Source organism: Manis pentadactyla, chromosome 5, assembly GCF_030020395.1.
Source record: "Manis pentadactyla isolate mManPen7 chromosome 5, mManPen7.hap1, whole genome shotgun sequence".
Taxonomy (NCBI): Eukaryota; Metazoa; Chordata; class Mammalia; order Pholidota; family Manidae; genus Manis; species Manis pentadactyla.
Window position 1 is genome coordinate 120960 of NC_080023.1, and position 22284 is coordinate 143243.

Genomic DNA, 22284 nt, shown 5'->3' on the forward strand with positions numbered 1-22284 from the left:
TTCTAACCTCTGCACACTCAATAAAATATCTGTATATACATGTTACATGTGTGTGCAAACAGGTGACAGAATCACAAGGAGAAGGTGACAAATCCATCAACACACTGAGTTCATTGATGGGTCGAGCAGACAACAAATTAACAAGGTTATAGAAAATAAGAAAAATGCTTTTAAGCCTGATTTTCATTCTTTCAGCAAATGATCAAAGATCTTAAGGAGGTGAGAGCCAAAATTCATGTTGATGTCTGGGAGAAGAGCCTTTCAGGCAAAGGACATGGAAAGTGCAAAGGCCTTAAGGTGGAAGGCTGCCTGACATGTTCCTGAAACATCATGGAGTTGGAGAGCACACAGTTGGAGTGGATTAAATGAGGGGGACATTGGTGGAAGATGCAGTCAGAGAGGCAGAGCTGGGAGTAAGGTGAGGCAAGGTAGGCACGTAGGTGCCTAGGTTAGGCACTCACTGTTGGGGTCATGCAACTGCAGACCTTGCAGAGGGGTATGTGGGTAGCTGGATCCCTAGGATGCTGTAGACCATTGTAAAGACTGGCTGTTACTCTGCATTGGTTTTACTTATCCATTTGGAATGTATAAGGCTGTGAATCGGAGAAGTGATGTGATCTGCCCTGTGTTTTAAAGGACCCCTCTGGAAGCTGTACAGAGGTTAGACTGCGGGAGAGCGAGGGCAAAAACAGGAAGCTATTGTAATGGAGACCCGAGTTGTGGACATGCACAGAACCCTGCCCCCAGTGACTGAAGGATGCTTGTTCTTCTCAAGCACACAGGCAACATCTACCAAAATCGACGAGGCCATAAAGCAAGTCTTAAATTTCAAAGAATTATATCAAACATAACTTCCCTCTAAACAGATTGCAATTAAGTTAGAAATCAGTAATAGAGGAGCATAACAGCCCCCATGTGGTTGAAATTTTTTAAATATAGTTCTAATAATTTGTGGATCAAAAAATCATATTGGGAATAAAAGTGTACTTAGAACCACAGAATAGTGAAAATACAAATTCAAAAGTTGTAGGATACAGCTAAAACCATCCCTGATGGGGATATAAGGTCTTAATGTTTTTATAAGGAAAAAGAAGAGTATTAATAATAAATTAAAAAGAATAAGAGTAATAACCAAAGAAGTTCAAAAAGTAGCATAGAATGAACCAACTAAAGTAGAAAAGAGGAGATAATAAAGATAAGAGCAGAAATTAATAAAAGGGAAAACAAAGAAATGTAGAGATCAGGCCCTTAATGAAGGTTCTGTACCTGGTTTTCTGTCCCTGCAGCAGAAATACCTGGCTGAGTAGGTCCCAAGCTAACATTATCCTAGAAAACAGGCATTGTTTATCAATTTGTGTCTGGTGAGCTGTTTACCCCTTTTCTTTTAAATAGACTTTATTTTTTAGAGCAGTTTTAGGTTCACAGCAAAACTGAGCAGAAAGTACAGAGTCCCCATATATGCCCTCTGCCCCCCGACATGCACACCCTGCTCTCAGCCTCCCCAACCAGAGAGGGACATTTGTTATAATCAATGACCCTACATTGTCACCTCATAATTACCCAAAGTCCACAGTTCACATTAGCGCTTGTTCTTGGTGTTCATTCCATGAGTTTTGATAAGTGTATAACGACATGTGCCCACCACATCACACAGAATGATTTTGTTAACCAGGCCTGAAGGACTTAAAAGCTGATGTTTAACTCCATGAAGTATGCCAGGAGCAAGATAAGAATAACTGGACAGATAGGGCAACACTGTCTTTGTTCCTGGAGTTCAGAGATAGAAACAGTGCAAAAACAAACCAATGAGAGGCACTGAAGTGGCCACAAGACCCTTTACCAGCACTCCCTGTTAGATTTGCCCAGACAACTGCAGCTCTGCATGCAGGCTTCTTAATAATTTTGTTTACAGCTTGAGAGAGATGACAAAAGAATTATCCGATCAGGAGTTTGCAGGGACGTCATAACCAGACCTGTGCTGATGGGAGTCATCCCACAAAGGGTGGGGAGCTTCGAGACCACCTCAGACCCTTGGTGAGGCCCGGTCATCTGCAGTTATCTGTCACCTCCTGCTCCCGGTCCTGCTCCTCCTTCCTCAGCATAAAAGGAACTTGAAATCAATGCTAGTTAACATGGGCCTTGAGGACACTAGTCCTCCCATCTTTCAACCTGCCAGCTTTCGAATTAAGCTCTTTCCCTACTCCACACTGTTTCTAGGTGTATTGGCTGAATCGAGCGGCAGCAGAACCAAACGTTCACGGTTACAGTTTCACTGCCCTAAAAATCCTCTGTGCACTGCCTGTCCAATCCTCCAGCCTCCCAACCCTTGGCAACTACTGATCTTTTTACTGTCACCATAGTTTTGCCTTCTGCAGAATGTTATACAGTTCGAATCATACAGCATGTAGCCCTTATAGACTGGCTGGTTTTCACTCAGTCATATCATTTGAGTTTCCCCCATGTCTTTTCGTGCCTTGATAGCTCTTTTTTTTAGTGCTAAATATTCCATTGTTTGGATATACCACCATTTATTTTTCCATTCGCCTAATTAAAAACAACTTGACTGCTTCCAAGTTTTGGAAAATATTTAAAAAGCCACTATAAACATCTGTGTAGACATAAAATTTCAATTTATTTGGGTAAACACCAAGGCACACAATTGGTGGATTGTATGATGAGTGTGTTTAGTTTTGTAAGGAACTGCCAAACTTCCAAAGTGATCATCCCGTTTTGCATCTCACCAGGAATGAATGAGAGTTCCTGTTGCTCCACATCTTCACCAGCATTTGGTGGTATCAATATTCTGGAGCACTCAACTAGGTAAAAGGTGTGGTGGCTAGGCAACCCTATTGGGATCTGATGACAGCCTCAGGGTGGATCAGATCGAGCTTTTACCCTGAGTGTGGGGAACTACTCGGCCTGGTTAAGACACCCAGACACCCCCGCCTGTAATCCAGGAACGAAAGCTACATTTTAAGAAGGCTGAGAGGGGTCCAATCGCCATCCTAACAAGGAAGGGGCTATGAGCCGAGAATGTTGCAGACTTTGTGCACACTATTTCGTAGGATCATCTTCATTTAGGGTAAGAAGATCTCGTTTACATCTTAAAACTATGTAAACCCCGTACTCAAAAAAGCCCCCAGAAGGAGAGTGCACCCAGTAGGGGTCACCCGCAGAGCCAGCGCAGCCCAGAAGTGATAGGCAAGGGGCAGTGAAGGAAAGCGTGCGCGCTCGTGCGGGCGAGTGCGGGCGCGCGCGCGGCCGCGGAGGAGCTAGTTGCGTTGCCCTCCGTTGACGTGCACGCGCCCGCACCTCGTTCTTCTAGAGACGCGACCGTAAAGAGGCGCGCCTTTGTCGTGAAAGGAGCCGCAACTCGCAGGGCGCTGGTTGACGGCGAGGATTCCATTTTGTTCGCCGCTTCTCTGCTCGTAAGTCGCTTCTTACCGTGGCTTCTTTGAGGAGAAAAGTTTAAAAAGGGTAAAAGTTTTAAAGAGTATCCTGGAAACTGTGCGGATAAGCATAGCGAGTCTCCATTTTCTCTCTGCAGCAGACGTCGGTAGTGCGGTTCCGGAGTAGCGGGGAAGATGCGGCCCGTGGACATCGTCGAGCTGGCGGAACCGGAGGAGGTGGAGGTGCTGGAGCCCGAGGAGGACTTCGAGCAGTTCCTGCTGCCCGTCATCAACGAGATGCGGGAGGACATCGCGGCGCTGACCCGCGAGCACGGCCGGGCGTACATGCGGAGCCGGAGCAAGCTGTGGGAGATGGACAGTATGCTCATCCAAATCAAGACGCAGGTGGAGGCCTCGGAGGAGAGCGCCCTCAACCACCTGCAGAGCCCCGGCGGCGGCGGCGACGGCCGAGCGGCCACAAGGTGCGAGAAGGCCGAGGAGAAGGCCCAGGAGCTCGCCAAGATGGCAGAGATGCTGGTGGAGCTGGTGCGGCGGATAGAGAGGAGCGAGTCGTCCTGAGGAGGGCCGGCGGTAAGGACGGCAGCGCGCCGGCCCCTCGGGGGCGGCGTGGGTCCCCTTTAAATCGTGTCGCGCCGCGACTGGGGAAAGGAAGGTCTGTCGGGTTGGCGTCGGGGTGTATGTGGCCGAAGGCTGAAGTCACGGTCAGTAGACGAGCCTAAGGCGCCAGGGGAGCAAAATCACAACTGATTTTGACCACTGAGCGAAGTGCAGTCGAGAGAACTCGGAGGGAAGGCCATCGCTGGACAGTTCCAGATGTTTCTGGAAGACTGGAATCAGTAAGATGGCATCCAGAGGAGGTGGCGTTCTACACGGTTGAATTAGTGGAGGTTTTTACTTGTTTTTTCCCCCCGGATTAATCTTCTAATGATGAGTTTCTCCCAATTGCTCTTTAGGTTCACAGCCAGCGAGTTCTGGTCAACTGATGGAGATTGGCTGACACCCTGGAGAAGCTGAAACCAGAGAGCCTTTTGTTTTCTCTTTTTTTCTGTCTACACTCTGTTCTCACTTACACTACGTTTCTGCTATGGTCTGTGGTTGTTGACCTCAATATGAGTTGTGACCCATTAAATGTTTTTGTTTGGGGAAATAATTTTTATTTGAAAAATGCTGTCACAAGAATTAGGGCCTAGATTGTAAGCTCTTGCAGCTGGCATACTTGTTCCTGGGCTTCGGTTATTTCCCAATTTTGAGGTGCTTTGCTCTTTTTTGTGTGACCTGACAGCTCCCTGGAACTTTGGGTCTGTGCCTCTAAGACTGAGAGTTGTAGTTCTCCAGCTCTGTAGGTGCAGGAGCTGCATTACTTCTGGAAGACGACTCCATGCAGCAGCCGCTAAAAGGAACCAGACTTCAACCAGGATGTGAATGGGGCTGATCTGGCTGGAACAGTCAGGAGTGGAAGACGGTTTGGCCTGTATGTTGGGATTTTAATTTCTGCGTGAGACCAAAGGAGGAAAGATGTATTTTGTTCAAAATTTAAATTTTAATGTGGCACACTATCTGATGTAATCTGGTCAGTTTGGACAACCTAACTCAGCTTTATTTGATATGGAACTTAGAATAGGAGATGAGATCTTGGTATTCTGTACAAGTTGATATATTGCCCCCATGCATTGCAGGGGGTTCTGGACATAAAATGGAAGAGATACTTGCAGAGGCCCTTGAGGGGCTGAGGAAGAAAAATAAGGACTGTCTGCATTGGACCCTAAACTGGACAGGGACTAGGTATCTGCAAGGTTCATAAATTGTCCAGCTGTAAGTTCATTTAAGTAGCAGACTTGACAAGTATTTGAGGTCAAAACCCTACCATGTGTTTAAAAAACTGTTAATAAAAGTATTCATTTGCTTGAAAAGACAAGACCTGTAAAGTTATTGACTAAGAAACTTTCTTTCAGGATGAAATCTTTCTCCCAAATTACCACCATTGCCAGATGGAGGATGGGTTTCTTAGCGTTTTTGAGGCTCTCAGGAAACCTCTATAATCATGGCGTTTCTATCCATGCTGCTGTGGGAACTGGGCAAGGGAAAGAAATACTCCCTTCTTAGTTCATATAATCCTGTGGTCCTTCAAAAGGCTGAAATACTTTCAGTTTTTCAACAGAGAAAATTGGAACATGTTCCACTCTAGTCTTTGAAGTAGGAATATAGTGTAAGACCATTAGAGTGAGGTGGGTGACTGCCCCTGGGAAATGAAGGGTTTTATACCCTGGGCTGCTGGACCAGCCCTCCGCTAGGCTGCCCTTTTGAGACATACCTCTGCTTAAAAGCTGCCTTTGCCAAGGGAATGGCTCCTTTTGACCCAGTGACTAACAGGCTGGGAATCTAGAGGCCCATCCCTGTCCAAGGGCATCGCAGTGGGGGCTCTGAGGAGACTTGGTAGGGCTGCATCACTGTCCCACTCTTCTCTCGGCCCATTCTGTCCCTTCCTTTCCACAGAAATTAATCCCTAAGAAACTTAAGACTGGCACTGTAATTTTCATGTGGAGTCAGCTTCCTGGGGAACCCAGTTGGCCAACATAAAACAGAAACCATGTGTCACAAACCGTACCATGTCTTAGGAGAGCAGGGGGTAGAGGAGTGGGAAGCACTTAAGAGCAAGTTAACTGGCGAGCTCGGTTTTGTAGGACGAATACATCTTCCAAGGACAAAAAGAGAATGAGTAACATTCCACTACAGGGAACTGAGAAAATGCCACAGGTTCAAATTTGTTACAAGAGGTTTGGTGAGAGAAATGGGTACGATGGAATTGTGAACCAGGAAATAACCAAAAAAGCCACGTTTGGTGCATTTACTGAACATTAAAACTAAGAAAAAATAACACTAGTAAGACACTACTAACGAGGCTAGTTTTGTTTTATTCTGATTTAGCAAATTCCACGAATGACCCAATTCTATTTCAAGATACCACGTTGCATTTGGTGATTGTTTTTTAAGACATCTAGTACAAAGAGCACAAAATTAAAAAGATACAGTGATGATCCCAGCTTCCCTGTTCCCCTTTGGGAAGACGCTGTTTACCAGTGTTTTATGTATCCTTCCAGTACTATGTGTGTTTGAGCATAAAGGTGTAATTACCACCTTTTTTTTAATGTAAATGGTAGCATGATACATAACCTGTGAATGTCCTTTGTGTTTTTTTCACCTAAAGCTATAATTTGAAAGTCTTACCTATACAACTACATTTGCATTCTTTTTTTAAATGGCTGCTTGGTTTGTTCATTCTACCATAAGTACTAAGAGGTGATTATTCCACAAAGGTTAGAACGATTGTCCTAAATTCTTTTGAGTAACTACTTAGTTCCTCCTCCTTGTGCTTTGAGCCACAATTCCCAATTTCCCCTGCTCAATAAGTATGTCCTGGCTTGCTAGCAATTGGAAGAGCAGCTGAATCTCTTGTTATTTTCTAAGCAAAGAATTGTAAGGAGCCATTCTCAGTCTTACAGGATTGTATAATCACTAAATTGAGTATGGCTAGACTTGCCAGGATTTTTTATAGATCCATGTGTCCTTGATAAACCTCAGGCTCTCTGGCCCTGCTCTGGCTGTCTTCAGAGTTCAGGTCATGGACAGATGTGTAGAAAGTCCTGTTGGGGTTCTTGGACACGTTATTCCGATGGCAGAAGCCACCCAAAGCTGGGACTTAACTATGCTTAGTGGGGCAGGGGCTGGAGACCTGATTCCCAGTCAGCCTGCAACTGCTCTCTCACTGTGAGCAGGTGCTGACGGGTCTGAGGTCCTTTCCAGTCCTGGCCTTCTGACTTCTAGGACCAAAGTTTACCTGGGATGAAATGCTGTAGGGTCATCAGTGCCATTTACCAAATTCCAATTCTTCACCTTCCCTGCGAGGGCAGGGAACATGTCACATCCAAGCCAGAACCTCCACCATGAGACCCTCACAGATCTCTCCTCTCTCTGGCATAGGGACCAGCAGCATTCAAAGCGGTGGTTGATTATCAGCCTGTGTTTTTATGATGAGTGTAGTTCCCCTGCCAGCCTGTGATGTACATGTAGCACAAACAAGGGAAAACCTTTGTTGTTGTAAGCCCCTGATTTGGGGATTGTGATGATGGCATAACCTGGACTGAGGACTGGTAATATCCTTTCCCTTTTCCGGGTCCTGGGAAGGTTTTCCTTTCTTCTCTTTGAGGCCCATGCCCTCATTTGTCATCCCATCCCTCCTGCCTGTTAGGAGCTTTGTCCAAAAAATCATCTCCTTTCATTCATTCATTTGTAGCTGTTTTCCTCTGCCCTCTTATGACTCCAAAGTGAAGAAAAGGTGCAAAGTTGAGGCCCTGGCCCTGGACACCCCCTGCGCCCCCCCACTTCCAGGCAGCACGTAAACCCGTTTGCTTCGTTGTGGTCTGGAACCACCCTGCAATATCTGCAATATCTTCAAAGTAACTGTACACTAAATAAGTGGGGGAAAAGCTACAGGAGAAAGTAGCTGTTCTAGTGTATTGAGGTGTCAGGGAGGTTAAGTGGTGTTAGTCGGGGAGAACAGTGTATCACAGAGAAGGGACATAGTGGATCTCTGGCAACTTGCTGCACTGATGGACAGTGACTGCACTGGGGTATGGGTGGGGACTTGATAATATGGGTAAATGTAGTAACCACATTGTTTTTTCATGTGAAACCTTCATAAGAGTGTATATCAATCATACCTTAATAAAAAATTTTTTTTTTAAAGTGGTGCTAGTGACTATAGTGAAGGTGTCACCTGGAAGGATGGGGATGTGGTTGGAAAGGAGGGCCAAGCAGGTGTTGTGCAGGTTGGAGGTGGTGTCAGGTTACCCTCAGGAATGGGGGGCCATGGGGCATGAAATTGCCCACTGGATCTGAGGAGGCCCAAGTGTGGGATGGTGACTGTGTGAGCCTGGAACTCCCCCAGGATAACGGCGGGACATGGGACGGAGAGGGAGGACAGCAGCAGGAGCCAGGCACCAGAGTGCACAGTGAGCGAGGGGGAGCCAGTGGGGTGGGGGGTGTCGGGAGATGGTGACGGTGCAAGGGGGAAAGGTGGCCACATGAGCAACAAGCACCCCAAAGCAACGCTGCATTGGCCAGGGGTGGTGCAGCAATGGCTGGGGGGAAGGCAGCCCCAACTCCTGACTGAGATGTGAAGACCATGGGGAAATGAGCAGCTTCCCCACAGGCCTGAGCATGAGGCAGCTTACTTCTCTGGAGACAAGCCAGCAGGGGCCAGGTGGGTAAGGAGGGCAGGCAGCTAGACATGTGCTATAGACCAGGGAGAGGAGGGTTTGGAAGGTGCAGAGCATCACAGGGACTTTTTCATAAAACTACTGCCTTAGGCTGATTTCCTCAATGGGAGAAACAAAGGTGAGAGGCATAGCAAATTTATTCCTCAGCTTAGTCCCTCTGAGGAGGATGGGCATGACCTTGGTGTGACCACTAGAGTAGAGCCAGTGGCAGCTGGGGGTTGTCACTCAACTGTGCTTCCTACAGTAGCTTCTTTGTGAAGCAGATCTGAGAGGCCACCTAAGGGCCGTTTGGGGTTCAAAATATGCGAGGGTTTCTGTATTCCAAATGGAAACAGCTGAAAGAGATGGCCCCAGGAGAAGCTGTCTTAGCAATGGATGAGACTGAGGCCCCAAAGGCTTTCTCAAGTGTCTCCCTTAAGGGTTCTTCCCCAGATAGTGTTTGCCAGGCAAGTAGCAAGGACCAGATTACAACTGTCACCCTCCTATCAAAGCCCTTTGTTCCACAAGGACACATTGAGTTGAGAGAGTAAGGGAAGGACAGAACACAGAAACCAATTAATACAAAACTAGAGTCTTCATGAGATTTTTTTCTTTTCATGAGATTTTTGTCTGTGATTACCTGCACATTGGAACTGACTGAAAAGAGCCAGACAGGAAGCATCCTAGGGTTTTGAAAAAATATCACCAGAAATATTTCAGTCTCTGTGAGCTGAATCCTGTGGTTGTTCAACCACTGGGGGACTCCTGAGCCAGCACCTGCAGCAGCCAAAAGCAGGCGTTGACACTTCCTTGCTCCCGGAAGTGTGCACTTTCTGAGGCATATTTCACATGTGGCCTGGCAGGATATTGAATAAGGAAGTCTCCCTCTTGGAGAGCCGGATCAGGACAGCTCCTGCTGGAGGTGCTGTGTCTCCCTCTTGGAGAGCCGCATCAGGACAGCTCCTGCTGGAGGTGCTGTGTGCTTTCCATTCTTTCCTCTTCTGAATAGAAGTTTTATACAGTTGCCCTATACTGACACCTTAATACGTGGGCTTAGCCATGAAGCTCAAGATGCAGAAATGGCATCCCCCAAAGAGAGTGATGCAGGAGAGACAGAGAAAGAGCAGATGAAAGCTGCAGTCTTTTTACAACTCGGTACTGGCAGTGACATAGCCTCCCTTCTGCCGATTCTCCTTGTCAGCAGCAAGTGTAGCCCACACTCCAGGAGAGGGGAACCAAGTTCCACTTCCTGACAAGAGAAGGACAGCAAGGAATGTGTAGGCATATTTTTTAAACCACCACAGCTATTAACATTACATTCCAATGATACTAGGTTTTTGAAACATCACAGCTTTGCAAGAATCTAAAGATACCATCAGCATTAGCTGTAGAGCTTAGCAAGGTTTCTAGAAACAAAATCATTACCTAGAAAAGTCAATAGTATTTCTATTCACCAGAAACAAAGAGCAAATATATTTTCTAGAAAGTCTCACTTATAATAGGACCAAACTAATTTTTTAATGGTGTATTATTTTCCTACAGAAACTGTAACTGCCACAAGCGGAGTGGCTTAAAATAATAGGAACTTATTGTCTTGCAGTTCTGAAGAGTAGACGTTAGGGATCAAGGTGATGGCAGGGCAATGCTCCCTCTGAAGGCTCCAGGAAAGGGTCTTTCATTGCCCCTTCCAGCTTCAGGTGATTGTCCCAGTCCGTGGCATTCCTTGGCTGGTAGCTGTCAGTCCAACATCTGCCTCCTTTGTCACATGGCCATCTGCCCCATGTCTATGTGCCACATGGCCTCCACATAAGGACACCAGTCATTGGGTTTAGGGCCCACCCTAATCCAGTACGATCTCATATTAACTAACTACAAATTAACTGTTATGCATAAAATTACATTCCGATACATTAAAGAACAACTAAATAGACTGACGGAATTAGTATTATAATTCTTCTCTAAATTGGTCCAGTGTCAATTCAAGCCCAATAAAAATCTCATCAGGTGGGTCTGTTTGATTGCTTTGGTCCAACTTAAAAACCTAATTTGAAATTTAGATGGACAAGCAGAAAAGCCGCGACATTCCGGAAGAAGAAGAACCAGGTGGTGGGAATTTACTATACTAAACTAGATATCAATGCTTACTATAAAACTAATTTAGTAATTAAGCCAATGTAGTAATGATCCACAGATGGAGACCCAATGGAACAGAACTGACAGCCCAGATAGACACACGCAAATACTGAGATTTGGTACATGACAGATGTTACACTGAGGACCAGCAGGAATGAATAGAATACTCAGCAGGGATAGGACAGAGTGGGGATAACTAGCTGTACATCTGGGGAAACTGCAGTCAGATCCCTGCCTCAACCCTCATTTCTGTATGGATTATCCACAATACGAAAAACCAAACACTAAATATTTCAGAAAAGAAGGATGACCTCAGGGTAGAGAAGGATTTCTTAAAATAAGACAAAAATCATAAAAGGAAAGTTTGATATTTTGTTATTTTTAGTGTATGCACTTTATTTTTTTACATTATCTTTTTTTATTGAGGTACATATGATAAAATGTACAAATCTCAATGCACAGCCCAGTGAATTTTGACTCATACTGTACACTCATGTAACCATCACCCAGATTAAGATATGAAACAGTCTCCCTAATTGTTCCTCCTTCACCTATTTCACCCATTCCCTCCACCCCTTCCCCCTATGGCAACCACCAGTCTGTTCTCTGTGCCTATGGGTCTATTTCTGATTTGTCCATTTGGCTTTTTGTTTTGTCTTTCGGATTCCACATATCAGTAAAATCGCATGATATTTGTCTGTGTCTGACTTATTTCACTTAGCATAATACCATCTAAGTCCATCCATGTTGTTGCAAATGGCAAGATTTCATACTTTTTATCTAAGTAATATTCCATTGTATAAATACACAGTCTTTATCCATTCTTCTATCAGTGGACATTTAGGTTGTTTTGATACTTTGACAATTGTAAATAATGCTGTGATAAATATGTAGCGTCAATATCTTTTTCAGTTAGTGATTTTGTTTTCTTAGTTCCCAGAAGTAGAATTGCTGGGCCTATAGTATTTCTATTTTTAGTTTTTTGAGAAAACTCCATACTGCTTTCTATAGTGGCTGCACCAATTTACATTCCCACCAACAGTGTAATAGGGTTCTCTTTTCTCCACATACTTACCAACACTGGTTATTTCTTGTCTTGTTGAAATTAGCCAATCTGTTGTGAAGTGATATCTCATTGTGGTTTTGATTTGCATTTCCCTAATGATTAGTGATGTTAAGCATCTTTTTATGTGTCTCTTGGCCATCTGTATGTCTTCTTTAGAAAAATATCTGTTCAGATCCTCTGACCATTTTTTAAATCGTATTATCTGTTTTTATGGTGTTGTAAGATTTCTTTATATATTTCAGATGTTAACTCCTTATTGGATATATTATTTGCAAATATCTTCTCCTGTACAGTAGGTTGCCTTCTCATTTTGTTGATAGTTTCCTTTGCTGTACAGAAGATTTTAGTTTAAAATAGTCCCTTGTTTGTTTTTACCTTTGTTTCTCCTGACTGGGGAAACATATCTAGAAAAAAATTGCTAAAGCCAATGTTCAAGAGTTTACTGCCTATGTTTTCTTCTAGGGGTTTTATAGTTTCAGGCCTTATATTTAGATCTTTAATCCATTTTGCATTAATTTTTGTGTATTGTGTAACACAGTGATCCACTTTCATTCTCTTGCATGCGGCTGTCCAGTTTTCCCAACAGTATTTATTGAAGAGACTTTCTTTTCCACCATTATATTTCTTGGCTCATTTGTTATATATTAATTGACCATATATTCACAGGTTTATTTCTGGGTTCTTTATTCTGTTTCATTGATCTGTGTGTCTGTTTTTATGCTAATACCAAACTGTTCTAATTACTGTAGCTTTGCAATATAGTTTGAAATCAAGGAGTGTGGTACCCCCAGCTTTGTTCTTCTTTTTCAAGATTGCTTTGGCTATTTGAGGCTAATATTTTGTCTTTATCAAAATTAAAATATTCACTTGTAGAAGAATGTTCAGAACAGCATTATTCATAATAGCCAAAAAGTGGAAATACCCCAAATGGCCATCAATGGATGAATGGATAAACAAATAGCGGTATATCCATGAAATATTAATCAGCCATAAAAAGGAATGAAGTACTGATACAAGCTACAAATTGGATGAACCACAAAAATACTATGGTAAGTGAAAGAAGCCAGATACAAATGGCTACTATTGCATGATTCCCTTTATGTGATTTTATGGACTGAATTGCATCCCCCTAAATTCACATGTTGAAGCCCTAACACCCAATGTGACTGTATTTGGAGAAGGGCCTTTGTCTTATACCATTTGAGTTGTTACAACAAAATACTCCAGTCCAGAGCTTAAAAACAAGAGGAGTTATTCCTCACAGTTTTTAGATTTGAAAGAAACTAAAGATAAATTGTCAGCAGTAGTAGTAGAGTCTAGCAAGGTTTTCAGAAAGAGAACTGACTGGAAGTCCAAGATCAAGGTGCCAGCATTGCTGAGTTCTATTGAGAGCTCTCTTCCTAGTTCATAACTGGTGCCTTCTTGCTGAGTCCTTGAGTGGTGGAAGGGGCTAGGAAGCTCTGTGGGGTCTCTTTATAAAGGTATTAATCCCATTCATGGGGGCTCCACCCTCATGACCTAAGTACCTCCCAAAGCTCTCCTCCTAACCCCATCTCATTAGGCTTTAGGATTTCAACATGTAAATTTGGGAAGACACAAACCACAGTAGTCTTCAAGGAGGTGATTAAAGTTAAGTGAGGTCATAAGGGTGGGGCCTTAATCCAATAGGACTGGCGTCCCTATAAGCAAAGGAAGAGACACCAGAGATGCTCGCACACAGAGAAAACGCATGAGGACACAGCAGGAAGGCAGCCATCTGAGAGCCAAGGATGGGGTTCTGGAAGAAACCAAACCTGACAACACCTAGCCTTTGGACTTCCAGCCCCCAGAACCATGAGAAAATTAATTTCTGTTGTTTAAACCACCCATTCTGTGGTATTCTGTGTGGTGGCCCTGGAAGACTAATACATATGATATATCCAGAAGAGGCAAATTGATAGAGAAAAAAGGTAGATTAGTGGTTGCCAGGGGCTGAAGGAGGGGGAGGCAGAATTCATGTTTAATGGGGACAGAGTTTCAGTTTGGAAGATTAAAAAGTTCTGGAGACAGATGGTGGTAATGGTTGCACAACAAGGTAAATGTACTTAATGCCACTGAGCTGCATACTTCTAAATGGTTAAAATGGTAAACTTTATGTTATTCATGTTTTATCACAATTTTTACAAGTTTTTAAATAAAACCTTGTGTTTATCGAACAAACCCCAAAGTGAAAAAGTTCAGCCACTGTGTCAGTACTATCTTCTCAATGTTTTTGTTTTTGTGTTTTGCCAATGGGCAAGTTGGGACATTCTTGGGGTGAAAGGGTTATACCCAACTTTATTCCCACGGTGGCAGGTCAATCTCTAGAATCCCGTCCACTCAGAGCAAGTCTGCTTGCAGCAAGCCTATCTCTGCCTCTGGGCCTCTCTGCCCGCACAGCCATCACAGTTTCTGTCCTCAGTGCTGCCACCACTCCAGTCTCTGCTCTCCTGCAGCCGTGCAGCCATGTGGCCATACCACCGTGCAACCCAGAGCACCGGGCAGAGTTCTTTATGTAGAGTCAATAACAACGTATTGCCCACACATGTGTGGTGAGCAAGCTGACCAGGGCCAGGTGAGAATCCGAGCTATAGGAACCTTCACTTTCTCCACATTCTGTAAACCTTAAACTTCCCTAAAAAATAAACTTTACTGTGAAAGAAAAAAATAGTCAAGCTTCAATTGGGAGAAGATATTTCCAACACTTACCTTAGCAAATGAGATAGAGAGACTCTGAATGCATGAAAGAGAGGTCAGAAGAGAATAAGGATAGCAAGTCCTGGGAAGGTCTTTAGCCACTTTCTCCCATCCTTAGGCTCATGATTGACTTTCTCCTAACTTTATGTAAATTTCTGCATACTGAGGTTAAGCCCCACTTCCAACCAGACCCCTCCTGCACTAGTTTTCTACTGCTGTTCTAACAAATTTAGCAGTTCAAAACAACGCAATTTATTATCAGAGTTCTGAAAGTCAGAAGTCCAGGTTGGCTTAGTAGGTTTCTCTGCTCTGGGTCTGATGAGGCCAAAAGTCAAGGTGTCAGCTGGCTGGGCTATTATCGGGACATTTTTGGAAAAGGATCTACTTCCAGGCTAATTTGGGCTGAACTTAGTTCCTCAGGGTTGTAGGACTGAGGTCCCTATTTCCTTGCTGGCTGTTGGCTGGGGAATACCTTTATTTCCTAGAGGCCTCTTGTCCTTGCCTGTGCCCACCTGCATCTCAGAACCAGCAGTAGGAAGTCAAATCATCCTCATGCATTAGATTTGTCCGAAGTCTCTCAGCCAAAAAATTGTGAAGCTAGGGACCAAATCCCCTTACATCTCAGAGCCAGCATCAGCATGTCCAAACATCTCATGCTTAGGTTATCTCTGACCTCCTCCAGCTTTCCTTTTCTATCGCCTCTCTCTAAATCAACCCAAGAATGTTCTCAGCTTTTAAGGGCAGATATTGGGCCACTTGGTGGACTGATGGACTTCTTGGGCTTACTTCCTAGAGGAGGAGAAGCCACCTCCCTAGAGGTCTTGGTGCCCAACCCCCCTAAGTACAGGCAAGGACACTGAGGTCCAGAGAGCCATCTTCAGGCTGTTACCTAATTTGCCCGAAGTCTCCTAGCCAACACGTTGTGAAGCTAAGGTCCAAAGCCTAGATCTGCCTAATTCCAACACTTTGTCCGCAACCACCAGATTACAGTCTGATAAGAACACCCCTTGGATCTGCTTGGTGCTTTCTCAAGTCTACAGTGCACTTTGATGCACATTTTCTCACTTAATCCTAATAACCCTGACAGGTATTCAGAAGTGGGACTACTGGTTTTTGAGGGACATGGCGAGCATAGGAATTTGGACACAGCAGCGGTTTCATGGCCCAAGGTCATGCTGTTAAGGTTAACTCTGCATTTTGGTGTGGAAATTTTACTTTTATTATTCAGCGTTAAAACCCATGTCCTGATAACCTCGTAGGGACGTTGGCCTCCTCCTTAAGACCGGACCCCACGGCACTAGCAGGGAAGGGTCACGACCTGGCAGCGGAATCGCGCGTGCGCGGCTCCCCCAAACCCCTCCCTGAGACCCCAGTGTGTTGTCCACCTGCGGCGTGGCCCTAAAGGGGTCCCGGTCAGTCGTGAAAGAGGTTTGCCAAGAACCAGAGCGCTGGCTGACGGCTGGCAGGCCGTTTTGGATGCGACTGCCGCTGTTAAAAACGGAAAGTTTGGAAAGTTAGGTTTTTTTGAAAAGTAAACAAAACTCTAGAAACCGTCGCTCGGCACAGTGGCGCTCCCGCCGGGCTCCCTGCGCCCAGACTCGCTGTCAGCCCGCCGGCAAAGGGCGACGGCGCGGGGCAGCCCGTGGACCACAGTCCGAGGCACGACGGGGCTGGGGGCAGCTTCCCGCGCCCGCGCTCGACGCCGCTGCCGACACCGCCGCCCGCGAGCGCGAGCAAGTGCGCGCGCCGGCAGCTGCGGAGGCGGAGAGCCCGGGGGCGCGCTGGACGCCATCCGGAGCGCGGGGCTGCCGGGAGGAGCGCGCGCCGGGCGGGAGGGGCGGCGGCGGTGCTGCGGAGCGCGCGCCGTGGGGATCTGCCGGCGGACGCTCGACTGCCGCGGCCCTGCCGGGCGGCGGCCAAAAAAGTCCGCTCGGCTCCGTGCAGTGTCACTCTTTTACTTTGGCAGCTAGGGGGAAAGTAATTTGGTATGTCGTGAAATGTGAAGACCAAAGACCACCGCTAGTAAAACACGTGCAGAATGTGGACCACTTCAGTCTCTGGGGTGGAGCCCGGGCACAGACAGGAGAGCGGCGGGGCGTTAGGGAAGCGTGAACGCAGGTACGGGATGGAAAGGGCAGGCGCCCTGGAGAGACTGGGGCGTTTCAGATCACCCCCCGGCAAGTGGCAGCGCCCTGCACGAGTGGTGGGGTTGGTTTGGCTCAGGATATGAGAGTCTTAGGGTCTGCGCTGTGCTGATGAATTTCCTCCGCTTGTGTCAGGCTATCCGCCGATGGATGGATTCTCTTCAGCTGTTGAGGAAGACCAACTGCTTGGACAGGCTGAAACCGAGAGAGTCTTTTCGTTTTTTCTCTCCCGTTTTCTGCCTGCGCTCTCACCATGTTAAAACACTCCATCTCCGGTTCCATTCGGGTAGATGATTTCAGTAGCGTATTGTCATGTGCCGATCATGATTATTAGGTGCATTCAGTTTGGAAAGGACAGCTTTTAATCCAGTGCTTTTATGTAAAGTCATAGAGCCTCGGCTGAAGCTGCTGTGAGGTCCTATTTGTTACTGTGATTTTATTGTATTTAAAAAAATTAGCAGTATACTTCTGTGCTTTGTTGTTTTTTTATGCTTCCTGGAATTGGGGGTCCCATGAGGGAGACTTGAGGTCAGAGTTCTGCAAAAGAGAAGTTGCTGCTTGGCGGCAGCTGCTGAAGTAAGAGCCCAAACCCCAGTCAGGGGTGTGGATGCCACTGCTTTGGATGAGACTGAGAGGCCCAGGGACTGCTGGGCCTGGAGAGCCGGTGGCTCTGCAGCCCGTCGGATCAGAGAACTCTGTTCTTTTGGTTTTGTTTCTTTTTCTCAGAAATGTAATTTCTTTGTGGCATGTTAACTGGTGCACACCATGTGACCTGTCTGGTAAGTAACCTAGGAAAGGGGATGAGTTTTAGGTACTACGTGCATTTGCTGACTTTGGGATGAACTTTTTGATATAATGCAATCGTGCATTTCAGGGCCTTCTCTGCCACAAACACACAGGCCCGGAGGGTTTGGGGATAAAAGCATAGAGCTGGCCACGTGGGCCCCAGACTCAGGCATCTTCCAGGCTTAGATTGTCATCAGAGCAGGCCTCACGGGGATTGAGGCCAGAGCTCTGGCTTGTTATGATGAAGTTCATTTGCCTAGAGAAACAAGTGCTGAAAGCCAATTTTTAGAATCTTTGTGAAAATGACCAAAGTCATTGACTTGGCCAGGGAAAGATGAGATAAACAAATTTTTTCCGGAATTGAAGTTTCTCCTTGATTGCTGTGATTGTCAAATGGAGGTGAAATGCTTCTGGTTTAGGAATATGTTCAAAAGTCTGTAGCCCAGCAGGACATTAGTTCTGCAGAAACTATAACATGAGAGGACAGAGGGCAGAGCAGGAAGGGAGGGACCTCATGGAAGCATCCAGTCTGGCCCCTACCTTCAGGAAGCTGAAGTTCATACAGTCACTTAGCCTTCACTGTGACCATGTGCCACTCCAGACTCTACCGAACACTAGCAATTTATAGGAGAAACGATCTGGTGGGTTGAGAAAGGTCTATAAGCACAATTACAGTGGAGTGCTCCCAGTGCTGGTCTTTGACTCAACACAGAAATTGGGTGCCCACAGCTGCTGGGGCACATCTGTGAACAGACAAAGTGCTTGTGCCCTTGGCTGTGATATTTGTAAGAAACTTAGAACAGTGCCAGGGACGAAATTATATGTATTAGATGTTGGCAAGTTCTGTAGGAAAGACAGAAATGGGGTATTGGAAGATAGGGTGTAGGAGGGTGGAGGGGTATTGCTGTTCATATAGGATGGCCAGGTGACATTTAAGCAAGGACAGATGTGTGGAGTATATACAGGAATATCTAAGGCAGGTATGAACCAGCCAGGCAAAAGGGTGAGGAACAGCGTAAGACCCAGGTTGTAGATGGTGCGGTCAGGAGGAGCAGCTCCAGCTGTGAGGGACCTGGGAACTGGTTCGAAGGTAGAGGCAGATGAGTGGCAGGACCTGAAAACGTATGAAGAGGTTGGCTGGCTGCTGGGTTGAAAATTGACAGTTGGTGGCAGAGCAAGGATGAGAGCGGAGAGGCAACCCTCAGACAGCGGGGGGCGTTCGGGGCAGAGTGGCCACTGCAGGCATGGGTGGGTGTGACTGTTCCGCCAGTGCGCAGACCAGAGGAGGTCGCGGTATGAGGGATCCACCGTGGTTCTGAATCTTGTGGCCTGAGCACCTTGTGTAGGGTGGCCATATCATTTCTCAAACAGGGCAGTTTTGAAAGTGAAAGTTGGCCCTGCCATAATCAGTCTGAGACCACAGTGTAAACCAGGACTGCTGCAGGCAAGCAGAGGTGCGGACACCCTGTGTTCATGCTGTGGTGGGAGCACTGAGGAGGCAGCCACCTGAGTACTGGGGGTCTGAGAAGGCATCTCAGAGTATTCTTGGTCCCAGAAGCATGAGCACAGCTACCAGAGTAGCTCCCTACACACAGGGAACAGGTCCTGACCTGGCCCCGAGGGACATCAGCAGGTAGAAGTGGGAGGTGAGGGAGAGGGTCTGTGGGTGTTTGGAGGGGATGGGAGGCAGTGAGGGAGAAAGGAGGCAGGTTGTGGAGGTCTTCGTGTGACTTCTATCCTGTGTGTCCGTGCTTCCCCAGCTGGGGTCTTTGTGCCCTCAACCATACCTAGATATGCTGTGGAGCCCCTGATCCCAGGGGATTGTTGATGCATAATGGATAGCCAACTTCTTTTTAACATTTGACAAGAAAAATGTTTCCTACTTTTTGAAATGATATAACCACTGGCTAAAGAAGTCTCACACTTGGGGGCTGCTCTGGCTCTATCCAGGGTCCCTAGAGAAGTGCTGTTCAAACTTAAAGTGCATCTGAACCCCTGGGGTCTTATTAAAGTGCAGATTCTAACCTTGTAGTTAAGGACCTGATATTCTGCATTTCTGACAAACTCCCAAATGGGGCCTGTGAGGCCTGTTGTGGGTCCCACACCATGAGTAGGAAGGCCCTCTGGAGTCAAGGGAGGTCTGCTGGAACCTTGAGCAGCAGAGTGATGGGAGTTTGAGCAGGTCGACCACACATCTGCACTCGTGGTTTAGGAAATGCAGGCGAGGGTATGAGGGGCAGGGGGAGGCATGTCTGCTGTAACTGTGAAGAAGGGAAATGAGGACCTGACCCAGCTCACTGCCTTAACGTCCTTTGCCTGCTTGTGAAATCTGTCAGTTCTGGAACTGCAGCAGCCAGTTTCAGATCCAGCCCGCCCTTATGTCTATAGTCCTCGCTTACTGATCGTATCTTGTTCCCTGGCTTACCCAGCCAGTGATGCCCAGGACCACTGTGAATGCAGCCAGACAGGGCTCCAGTTGCCAGGCTTGAGGACTGAGGGCCTGCGCACTCCCCTCTCTAGGAGCGCCAGCCTGTGAGGTCCTTTCCTGGCTGGACCCAGAGACCAGACCGTGGGTGACAGTGGCAGCATGAATGGAGAAAGGCAGGGTGTGGATATAGGGGAATTCTTCAGGAGTTCCTGTCTGGAGTACGGTGTCTCTGTTAAGGCAAATGTGCTTTTAGTTCAAAGAAACACATTCCTTTTTTGAAAAATGATAATTGGGATTGTTACCTTTGCTTTCTCCAAATTCATGAAGAGGAAAATAAATCTCTAGGATGTAACTGGGATGGAATGTATCAAATTCTATGATCACTCAAAGGGCCAAAAGTGAAAACAGCATGTATTGATCCTGTTTCTGCTCTTACCCACAGTTGAGTTCCTATAGCTCCTGGCCAACATCAGGACACTGGTGTGTGAAAATAAGAAGACAGAAGTCTGTATTCCCAGAATCTGTTTGGAATTAGGCACTGAACATACCTTACCTAATCTTCACAAATTTCAGAGGTTGTTTTATTATCCTCCTTAATCCTGTGAGGAAAGTTCTCAGGACCCTGCCCAGCAATATTGAACAGACTGACGCCAAAGCTCCGTCCACAACGTCAGCCAGCATGTGGAGTGCTGTCTGCCTCTGAGTCCCCCGCAGACACTGACCAGCAGATTTCATAGAATGGACTCATTTATTTGTTCATTTCTTTGTTCAACAGATACTTTGCTGGTGATATACTAGGTCCTTGGAACACCAAAGAGCAGTAGGTCCCTGGTGACAGTCATTGACCCATTCATTCATGCATTTGAGTACATACTGAAGATCTAGTATGTGCTGGACCCTGGACTAGATAAAGCCACAACTCCTCCACAACGGCCACCTCCAGTGGTCTTGCCACCCTGGTGGGTGAGGTGGCCAACTTAACAGACCCCAACACTGGGTGAGAAGTGCTGAGACTGAGAAAGTTCAGGGCCTGGGGGACGTGAAGGTGGTGTTTAACCCATCCAGGGAATGGGGTGAGGCTTCCCAGAGGAATCACAGACCATGTGCTACATAATTGAAATTATATGGGGCAGGGAAGAGGATAGAAGGTCCCATTCTCTGGTATTACAGAACTGCTGAGGCCCCTGCATCTGGGTGTTTCCTCATCCACACAAAGGCATTTTGGATCTTGGGCGTGATGATGGTAAACGTGACGGCCAAGAGCGTGAAATTTGCACCTTGGATCCAAGGGCAATATCCGCTCCCTGAGCCCAGAGCTCAGGAAAGAAGAGTCCCTGACTGCTGGAGGTGCCGCAGACAGCAGCGAGAGCACAGGAGACATGGGCTGGGTTCAGGAGGGCTGGCTCCACTCCTGGCTCACTCTGCAGCCTTGGGCAAGTGGCTGCCTCCTGAGCCACCATAAATGCTGGTTTTGCACTGTCTTGTCTCTGAGCTTCCTTGGGCCTTGATGTTCTGTTTGTGTCAGATTCATACAAAATAACCAGCTACCTCTTGGATAATTTTAGCCCTGCCCCTTGAGGCAGAGCTTTGAGGACAAGTGTCTCAGGTCCTTTCTTGGTCTCCGGGATTTAATTTTTAATTTTATTGTTTAGCCACACTGGGATTTCCAATTGGACATTTATTTGGACTGAGAGTCTCTTTAGGCAGCAGAAGATGCCTGGGTTCCAGAGAGACCTTAAGACATTCTTCCCAACTGGAAGAAGGCTACTGAACAAATAGAAACAATTTTTTATTTCCCTCCCCATGGTCATCTGGTAACACCCCTGATGTGATTCTTGCTTAATCAGAGGCATCCTGAACTAGGGTCAGGGTGTATGGTCTGATCATTTATTCAGTGTCCTATCAGTCACATATTTCACCCACCTTCTGTCACCGCCTTCTGTAACAATCACAGTTGCATATACTATGACTCAGAGAGGAATAAATGAAGAGTTCCTTAGTGTGGTGCCTTAACTCATCCCTGACAAAGCAATCCTCTTAGCCGTTGGGCTGCCAGTCACCCAGAAGGGCTTGTTGAATTCACCTCCTTGAGGTTTTTTTAAGAAGAATTTGTCCATTTCTCCTTATAATTCTGTTAGTTTTTTATTTAGACAGTTTGAAGCTGTGTAATTAAGTACATACAAGTTTAGAAGTGTCTTTTCTTCCTGTTTGAATTGACACTTTTAACATATCATGGTCCTCTGTCTCTAGTAATACTTCTTGTCTGTTTCTAATGTAAGCTACCCTAGCTTTCTTTTGGTTAGTATCTGCCCAGTAATTATTTACCATTATTTTATTTTCAGTCTTT

General features: G+C 46.2%; 1 protein-coding gene and 1 long non-coding RNA gene across 5 annotated transcripts; both read left to right on the forward strand.

Moving 5' to 3' along the window:
* Positions 1-3339: 3339 nt before the first annotated feature.
* LOC118930291 (MORF4 family-associated protein 1) lies at positions 3340-5325 on the forward strand. Of its 3 annotated transcripts, XM_036921386.2 has the most exons (3): positions 3340-3428; positions 3548-3980; positions 4364-5325. In XM_036921386.2, the coding sequence occupies exon 2, from the start codon at positions 3585-3587 to the stop codon at positions 3966-3968; it is 384 nt and encodes a 127-aa protein (XP_036777281.2). In that variant the 5' UTR covers positions 3340-3428; positions 3548-3584; the 3' UTR covers positions 3969-3980; positions 4364-5325. The 3 variants fall into 3 exon arrangements, with proteins under 3 accessions (XP_036777281.2, XP_036777283.2, XP_057357964.1); XM_036921388.2 differs by having other exon boundaries at positions 3402-3980; positions 4693-5325; XM_057501981.1 differs by having other exon boundaries at positions 3405-3980.
* An 11141-nt stretch (positions 5326-16466) lies between these two features.
* On the forward strand, positions 16467-21416 carry LOC118930292 (uncharacterized). 2 transcript variants are annotated; one of them, XR_005031988.2, is made up of 3 exons: positions 16477-16697; positions 16859-17502; positions 20380-21416. It is a non-coding gene; the product is annotated as an uncharacterized LOC118930292 (long non-coding RNA). The 2 variants fall into 2 exon arrangements; XR_005031987.2 differs by having other exon boundaries at positions 16467-17502.
* The last annotated feature ends 868 nt before the right edge of the window (positions 21417-22284 follow it).

Coding starts and splice junctions, on each gene's coding strand:
- LOC118930291 (XM_036921386.2), top strand. CDS start 3,585: ATGCGGCCCGTGGACATCGTCGAGCTGGCGGAACCGGAGGAGGTGGAG.